General features: G+C 44.0%; 1 protein-coding gene across 2 annotated transcripts; it reads left to right on the forward strand.

Moving 5' to 3' along the window:
* Positions 1 to 13: 13 nt before the first annotated feature.
* LOC129558862 (uncharacterized) lies at positions 14 to 9,251 on the forward strand. 2 transcript variants are annotated; one of them, XM_088838861.1, is made up of 4 exons: positions 14 to 157; positions 6,211 to 6,337; positions 6,757 to 6,940; positions 7,542 to 9,251. In XM_088838861.1, the coding sequence occupies exons 1-4, from the start codon at positions 155 to 157 to the stop codon at positions 9,103 to 9,105; spliced, it is 1,878 nt and encodes a 625-aa protein (XP_088694987.1). In that variant the 5' UTR covers positions 14 to 154; the 3' UTR covers positions 9,106 to 9,251. The 2 variants fall into 2 exon arrangements, with proteins under 2 accessions (XP_088694987.1, XP_088694988.1); XM_088838862.1 differs by having other exon boundaries at positions 6,880 to 6,940.

A 9,251-nucleotide genomic window follows, 5' to 3' on the forward strand; every position in this document is an offset into this window, starting at 1 on the left:
GGGCGGGCACGCTTCCTGCCCGAGTGCGGGTAGTTCTCTGGGGGCCTTGGCGCTGCTGCGCACCTGCCCCGCGGCCCCAGGTGTCAGGTTTCTGTGGCTCCCACCTGCCCGGGCCGCGGGGAGGACTCCTGGGAGAGCCCAGAGCCGGGAAGAGATGGTGAGTGAGCGGGGCCGGGCTCAACATCGGGAAGGGCTGATTTGAACCGGCTGGAAGCGGTCCCGGGGTGGGGTCCTGGCGTCCTCTCCGGTCCCCGCGTGCGTGTCAGCGGATTCAGAACTACCCGGGTGACCCGATGCTCACAGGTGCCTTCCGCACAGGGCCCCGAGAACACCAGCCCCTGGTCGGTTCCTCCCAGCGGACAGTCTGCAGGGGCGGGCGGGGAGCTTGGGGAGACCTGTTTGGGCACCTTGGACTGGGAGGGGGTCACCTGGTAGGTCCTCGGTCCTGAGTGACCTCAACTCCAGCCCTCATTTCTTGGAGGGACACTAGCGTCAGCTCACCGGACGCCTGAGGGGAAAAGGCAGATAATTCCTGACCCGTGGGTTCTTACAAAGGAAGTGAGAAAAACTAACGCCAAGGTCAAGGAAAGCGCACTATCAGGTGGGGCAAACCGCTACCCCCACCCAAGCAGAATGCACAGGCGACACAGTGGGGACACTGCTGGTGTCCTTTGTTCAGAGAGCACTTCAGTGAGCCATGGGGGAGGGGTGCCACACGTGGTGGCGTGGCTGCACTTGACCTTTGGGTCATCTGTGTCTATGGACCAGTATAGCCCCGCCCCTCCCTGGGTTTGTTGACTTGAAAAGATGTGTTCGCTTACTGGAACCTCAGATTTTCAGCAAATGTAAAATACATCTAATATATACAACGGGAAACAAGATAAAATATTTTCAAAGGGGTGAGTTTCAGAAGAAAGAAAAAAAAGGAAATATCTTGCATTCCGTTTGTTAAACATTCTTTTAAAATCACCTGTCTGTGGTAAGTTTCTGAGGTCTGTCTCTTTGAGTTAACAAATGGAATTCTAGGGCGGAGCCTCCAAAGTTCTGGGGAAAATCATGTCAGAGAAAGAGATTTCCTTTCCTGTACAGCTGCAGAGAAGTGAAGGAAATACCACATAGCGTGATAGGTAAAGATGGTGAAGATTCACCCAAAAATATCAGTTATTTAATTTGTGACAGTAGATGCTGCTGTTATTATCTGCAGTACACTTTGCTTAAATCTGCAACAAATTGTTTATTGTCCTCGAAACCTGTGGGTACACACTGATCTTAGTCACCAGTTTGTCCTGTCCTTTGTGCTGAAGTATCTGTCACTTCTGCTTGGCTCTGTAGTGAATCAGGTCTCCTTTTAGACACAGGTCTGCTTTGGACTCTGTTCCTCAGGTAAATCTAATGGCCTATTCCTCTGCCAGTTCATCCTGTCGGGAGTGCTGCTGCTTTAAAATCCTTGCAGTGTGCCAGGCAGGTTCTCTCCTGGTTCTTCAGAATATTTTGACTGTTTAGGGGCATTTGTTCTCATTAGGTTGGAAAGTTAGTATTTGTTAAATCCTAAAAAAAAAAATCTGTTTTGGGATTTCATGGGATTTTATAAAGATCCTAGGTCTGTCTTGGGAGGATCGATATTTTGGTAACACTGATTTATTTTTAAGAATGTGTGCCATCTTGTCATTTATTTCATTTTTCTTTGTTATTATCCTTAGTGTTTCTAAATATTTCTATTTCTTTTTTTTAATTCATTATTTATTTATTTGGCTCCACTGCATCTCAGTTGCAGCATGTGGGATATTTTAGCTGTGGCATGAGGGATCTAGTTCCCTGACCAGGAATTGAACCCAGGCTCCCTGCATTGGGAGCTCAAAGTCTTAGCCACTGGACCACCAGGGTAGTCTAGTTATTAGGTTCTTTTTATAGCCTTCATTAAACTTACTTTGTACTACTTCAATTTGGTTTTTACCATGGTGTGTGTCATCTTTTCAAAGTGACCTTTCCAGGGTCTTCCCTGGTGGTCCATTGGCTAAGATTCTGCACGTCCAATGCAGGGGATTGGGTTTGATTCCTGATCAGGGAAATGAGATCCCACATGCTGCATGGTGTGGTCAAAAGATAAAGTGACCTTTCCAGTTCGCTGTTGCTTTTAATTAGAAAGGTAATGAAATTTATATTGAGTTTTTATCCTGAGATCTTGTTCAGTATCTTATTCTATGATTATCGTTTTGTTTTGTTGTTTGAGTTAGGTATTGAGACAACCTCTTTTCTAGTATTGCACGTTTGTGCATTTTCTGGACTGGATTGCTAGTATAATGTTGACTAAGAGGTAAGCTGGCCACAGTTCATTTGCATCTAATTGTCTTGGAAAAAACAGTTAACTTCATACAATTTATATGTTCTTTTTTTTTTTTTTAATTTTTTTCTCATCTGTTTTTCTTTATCTAATCATGCATATTACCATCTGTTTCCTACTGTAAGAGTTTTTTTATGTATGACTGTTGAATATTATAAAATGGCTTTCAGCAACGCTAAGATGAGTAGAGGTAATTTCTATGAGTTGATTATAGTGTTTTCTATTGTATAAGATAACATCAGTGCAGGAAAATGCATATGACATATATAGTTGACAGAAATATTGAAGGAAAAAAGAATCCTCTGTGAAATGAAACTCAGCCCTCAATGTAGAACCAGTTTTCAAACCAGACTGGAAATGAACCCAAATGACAGGCCCCTCACTCTCCAAATTCAACCAATATGCTGAAATGTTGAATTACATCAAAATATATATGTGTGTGTGTGTGCTTGTGTGCTCAGTCATGTCCAACTCTTTGCGACCCCATGGACTGTAGCCCGCCAGGCTCCTCTGTCCATTTCTAAGCGAGAAAACTGAAATAGGTTGCCATTTCCTTCTCCAGGGAATCTTCTGGACCCGGAGAGGGGGGAACCCAAGTCTCCTATCTCTCCTTTATTGCAGGCTCTCTAGGGTTCTTTTTATAAGGGCATTAATCCCATCACTGATCAGCTTCATAAGACTCCACCTCCAAACACCATCACCTTTGGATTAGGTTTCAACCTGAATTTGGTGGCATAGGACACAGACCCTCAGCCCACGGTAGTCCCCAAGACCAACCTGGCTTCACAGATTTACTTGGTGGCTCCCTGGCTTCAGTGTGGAGCCGTGCTTCCGGCTCTGATTTCTGACCATGGGAATAAAGCAGAGTCAGCAGGAGAAAGGTGCCCAGGTCAGTTCCTGAGGAGACTGAGTGCAGGATCCCAAGGGTTCCCCACTCCCCCCAACAAAATCACACAGGGCAGGCTTCCTCCACCCCCCCACCCCTCCTGTGGTGACAACATGGTTGACGTGCAATCCACCCGGGACACTAATGAGAGGCTCAGTTACCAGGGTTGTGTTGGGCTGGTCATGTAGACACTCTGTGATTAGTCTGAACTGAGAGTCCAGACTCCCAGAAGGAAAACTGTTCTTCAGCATAAACCGTATTATTAGCATAAAAGGGCAGAGGAGCCACTGCTGTCAGGGTGGTGAGAATGCTGCCCAGTCCCAAGTTGCCACATGCCAGCAGAAGGCCAGCCCTGCATGCCACGCTGAAGAAAGACTGGACAGCCCCTTGCCCTTCACTTTGTCTAAACTTTTGCTTAAGCTCTAGAAACTGGTTTAACTTTTTTCCTCCTAATGCAGTACAGTCTTCTTTTTTCCCCACCCAAAGCTCACTTTTGGGAACTTAAGGGGCATTTCACCTCCTGCCCAGAAGAGAGCAAAAATCAGAGGTGTCACCTGGGCTGGACTTTGATTGTCCTCTCACTTGGCCAGCATGGCCACTGGAAGCTGGTATATTCAGTGAGCTGGGCCTCCTGGAGTTGGATTGCTGATTTTCACCTTGATCAACTTTTAACCTCACAGCAGGCAGTTCAGTCGCCCTTTTATACCCCAGATGACCCCATTGCCATCCTCTCTTCCTTCTTCCTCCACTTCCCAAACAGTGCTTTTCCCATATTTTAGTGAGTCTGGATTGTTTCAGCAAATCCCACTTCTGATGTGTCTGGTGACCACAGGACCCCTTTGGTTCTGCAGGTAGGACTCACGTGACAGCACAGAGTTGCACTCATGACTAGCATTTATCACAACAAAAGGACAAAGCAGACTCAGCAAAGGGAAAAGGCCCATGAAGGGAAATCTGAAGAAAAGCAGGTGCAGGCTTTTAAGAGTCCTTTCCCAGTGAAGTCACTCATAACACACCTCACAGCCCAGGTTGTGACAGCACATGAAATACTATTTCCTGGAGGCTCATTAGGGACTCAGTGCCCTGGGGTTTTTATTGACAGCTGATCGTGTAAACATCCTGTGCCCAGAACAGACCCAAAGCCCAGATGCCCAAACAAAAAGCAGGTGCTCAGCATTAACTATCAGTTTAGAGTCAGGGAGTAATAATTATGGTGGTGTGAAACCTTCAAAAATTAAGTTCCCAGATGCCAGCCAATGCCAGCCTTGCCTCCTCGCCAGCAATCATTGCCAGGGATCAAGTTAAGGTTTGCAGTGTCTACTCTTTTCCTGCACATTCAGTAGAGGAAACACTACAGGCAACTGTATCGCTAGCAACTCACCTGACTCAGGAAGCTCCTGTACAATAGGGATATTCCTGTTATGCTCTGCTGAATATGTACTGAATTCTGGCATCAGAATTGTTGCAGAAGAGTGTTTTCTTTCCATTTCTTTCATGGAATGTCACTGGGTTGATGAACTTTAAAAACAAAACACGGCTTAAGGGAGGCATGCAGCTCAGTGGTTCTTGTGCCTAGGAGTTGGCCCAACTTGCTCATGTGCCCAGCAGGGGGAGGGACATGGACATAAGAGAAACTGAGAGTGCAGCCTCTAGGTTGGTTTGTGTGGAATCACTGTCTCCTGGAACTTGAGGAAGGCAGTGTTTCCTTGTAGGAAGTCACTGGAATCCTTTATGTATTTTATAGTCAAGGGTAAATTCACTGTCAAATGGCCTCTCATATTTGGTTGGGGGAAAAGAAGGAAAAATGTCCAGTCCTTCATTGTGCGTTTTTAAAAATTATTTATTTATTTTTGCCCACGCCTTGTGGCAGTATGGGATCTTAGTTCCCTGACTAAAAATTGAACCTGTGCTCTATGAATTGCAAGTGCAGAGTCCTAAGCACTGGACTAGGGAAGTCCCACCTTCATTGTGCTTTTATTCCTTTGAACCTCATTCAGGCTGACCTTGAGCTTCATGTGCTTATGCATGGTGTGCTGTAGGAAGAAGCTATAAAGTCTCTTGTGTCGCAAGGGGGTTGACAGTTCTTAAAATGCAAATATTGTAATGGACATGTGTATATGTTATGGATGGGTCCCTTCACTGTTTACCTGAAACAGTCACAGCATTGTTTATTGACTGTGCGTGCATGCTAAATTGCTTCAGTCGTGTCTGACTCTTTGCAACCATACAGACTGTAGCCTGCCAGGCTCCTATGTCCCGGAGATTCTCTAGACAAGAATACTGGAGTGGGTTGCCATGCCCTCCTCCAGAGGCTCTTCCTGACCCAGGGTTTGAATCCATGTCTCTTATGTCTCCTGCGTTAATAGGTGGGTTCTTTACCATTTGCAGCACCTGAGAAGCCCTTAATTGGCTATACTGCAATACAAAATGTTTTTGGTGTTAAGAAAATAAATAAAAGTTTAAAAAAATGGAAATAGTGTTTCATTTGTATAGTACTTTCATTTCTCCAACATAATCTGAATCCTTTGGTTAGAGAAGAGTAAGACTTTAAGTGGTCACAGTAGAAATGTAGAGGTAAGTTGAGTGTATTAGTGGTAGTGGTTTAGTTGCTAGTCATCTCTGACTCTTGCAACCCCATGGACTGTAGCCTGCCAGGCACCTCTGTCCATGAAATTTCTCAGGCAAGACTTGTACTGGAGTGGATTGCCATTTCTTTCTCCAGGGGCTTTTCCTGACCCAGGGATCAAACCCAGGTTTCCTGCATTGCAGGCAGTCTCCTGCTTTGCAGGCAGATTCTTTACCAACTGAATCACTAATCTGTGAGGGCGGGAGTATGGACATAAAGTTAGGGGGTGTGATGACTGAGTCACAGAGTGAAAGTTTGGTGACCACAGAATCTTGTTTGAGCTTCCTGTGAGTTGATCCCAGTTGCTCAGTGTTGTGAATCACATCCAAGCTCCTGCACATATTTTGGTTGTTTCAGGACTCGGTGGTCTTCGAGGATGTGGCTGTGAACTTCACCATGGAAGAGTGGGCTTTGCTGGATTCTGCTCAGAAGGAGCTCTACAGAGATGTGATGCTGGAGACCTTCAGGAACCTAGCCTCAGTGGGTAAGAATGATGTCATTCTTTCACTTAGTTATTTAGAGACAAGCATATCTGGCACATCACTGATCTGAGATGTAGCATATAGAAAGGAAGTATATTAACTAACAAGACAGATGTGGTCACAACTATCATAGACTCTGCCCACAAAAAATGTGAATCTATGTATTAAAATGAGTTTTTCTTTCTGTAAATAAAGCTCCGTTAGTATCACTAGTAGATACGGGTTTCATGGGGCCTTGGGGGTCCCAATAAGTTCTATTTTAGAACCTTGAGAGAATTTCACTGTTTTTATTAAAGTGCTCACCATTTTGACCCCTTGTACTTGTTTTTGATGAAGTCTTGACACAGATAAATGCCTCAGTTTCTTTCTTGGCTAACAGGTACCTTCTTCCTTGTAAGATTTGTTCCCTTTTTGCTTTCAGATGATGAGACTGAATGTAAGGCCAGTGGGTCAGTTTCTCAGCAGGATATTTATGGGAATAAAATATCCAAAGAACATAAAATATCAAAGTTCACTGGAAATGATTCCTGGCCCTTTGTCTTAGGAAAAATTTGGGAAGAACTCAGCATTGAAGATAAGTATACATACCAGAGTAGGCACCCAAGGTGAGTTGCACTCAGAGAAAGCAGTATTTCAGGAGGGAATCTTAGCATGTCATGAAGTTTAAAAAGCAAATAAAGCACATATAAGCCTAGGTCAGATTTGTTTATTCATAGAGATTTTCATGAAGATTTTTTCTTAATTTGACATTGTTGTTGTGTTAGAAACAGTTGAAAACAATCAGCTGGAGAGATCATGTTTAAGAAACACTTGTTTTTGTAATGATTGCAGTTGAGCCCCCTTTTGTAGCATTGAGTTCATTCCACTTTAAAAGAAGTCAAATCAGTGAGAAAATTTACCCGTTCAGTGAAATCCGTGAAAGCGTAATCCTTGTGTGTGTGTGTGTGTGTGTGCTCAGTCATGTCTGACTCTTTGCAACCTCATGGACTGTAGCCCACAAGGCTCCTCTGTCCATGAAATTCTCCAGGAAGAAATACTGAAGTGGGTAGCCATTACCTCTAGAGGGTCTTCCCAACCCAGGGATTGAACCCATATCTCTTGCAAATTCTTTATCACTGCACCACCTGGGAAGCCCTGTAATCCTTGTACTTACTAATAAATCATTATTAGTCAAACTGTTTATAACATGCTTCTCATGTTTAACAGAAATCGTGTGATGGAAAGACTCCATGAAAGTAATGATCAGTGTGGGGAAGGCTTCAGTCAGATTCCAAATCTTAACTTGTACCAGAAAACTCTCACTGGAGTAAAACGGTATGAATACAGTGCATACAAAAAAGCCTCCATGCATCATTCACTCAAGAATCACAGCACTGCTCGCACTGTACATAAACTGTATCAATGTCAGGAATGTGGGCAGACCTACAGTTGTCATTCACACCTAAGGACGCATGTGAGAATCCATAATGGAGAAAGGCCCTTTGTGTGTAAATTATGTGGAAAAACCTTTCCGCGTACTTCTTCCCTCAACCGGCATATCAGGATTCATACTGCTGAGAAAACCTACAAATGTCAGCATTGTGGGAAAGGCTTCATTGATTTTTCAAGTCTTACTAGTCATGTGAGAACTCACACTGGAGAGAAACCATATCAATGTAAGGAGTGTGGGAAAGCTTTCAGCTACTCCTCAACTTTTCGAAGACACACGATAACACACACTGGAGAGAAGCCCTATAAGTGTATGGAATGTGGGGAAGCCTTCAGCTACTCCTCAACTTTTCGAAGACACATGATATCACATACCGGGGAGACACCACATAAATGTAAGGAATGTGGGGAAGCCTTCAGTTATTCCTCGGCTTTTCGAAGGCACATGATAACACACACGGGAGAGAAGCCCTATGAATGTAAACAGTGTGGGAAAACCTTCATTTATCTCCAGTCCTTTCGAAGGCATGAAAGGATTCACACTGGAGAGAAGCCCTACGAATGTAAACAATGTGGAAAAACCTTCATCTATCCCCAGTCATTTCGAAGACATGAAAGGACACACGGTGGAGAAAAACCCTATGAATGTGACCTGTGTGGAAAAGCATTCAGTCACCCATCCTCCTTTCGAGGACACATGAGGGTGCACACTGGAGAGAAACCTTACAATTGCAGTCAGTGTGGGAAAACTTTCAACTGGCCCATATCCTTACGAAAACACTTGCGAACTCACACTAAAGAGAAACCCTATGAATGTAAACAGTGTGGAAAAGCCTTCAATTTGTCTGCTTGCTTTCGAGAGCATGTGAGAATGCATCCTGGAGACAAGTCTTATGAATGCAAGCTATGTGGGAAAGCCTTCTACTGTCACCTCTCCTTACAGAAACACATGAGAAGGCACACTGCCGAGAAGCTTTATGAATGTGAGCAATGCCAGAAAACTTTCAGTTGGCCTGAACTTTTGCAACAGCATGTGAGAACGCATACTGCAGAGAAACCTTATGAATGCAAGGAATGTGGTAAAGTCTTCAAGTGGCCCTCATCCCTACCAATACATATGAGAATGCACACTGGAGAGAAACCGTACGAATGTAAGCAGTGTGGGAAGGCCTTCAGTTGTTCCTCATCCTTAAGAAGGCATGCGAGGATACATACTGTGGAGAAACGCTACATATGTAATGGGGAAAATCCTCCTGCAAATGAATTCATGCACAGTGCTTCAGAAAATTCACATGAGGAGAGAAATCTTATAAAAGTTGCAAATCTGGTATTGCCTTTATGAGTCCCTCGTCATGGAAGTGGGTCTATATGGAGTGTATTTCTAGTTCTTTTTGATGAAAATTAACTGTTAAAGTACTCTCTTAACTGTAGTACATAAATTTTGTAGGTAGTGGGGTTTTTTTTTTTATGTTTTAGGAAATAAACATT

The sequence above is a fragment of the Moschus berezovskii genome, chromosome 8 (assembly GCF_049115385.1).
Source record: "Moschus berezovskii isolate FMDL1 chromosome 8, NW_MosBer_1.0, whole genome shotgun sequence".
NCBI classification, from domain to species: domain Eukaryota; kingdom Metazoa; phylum Chordata; class Mammalia; order Artiodactyla; family Moschidae; genus Moschus; species Moschus berezovskii.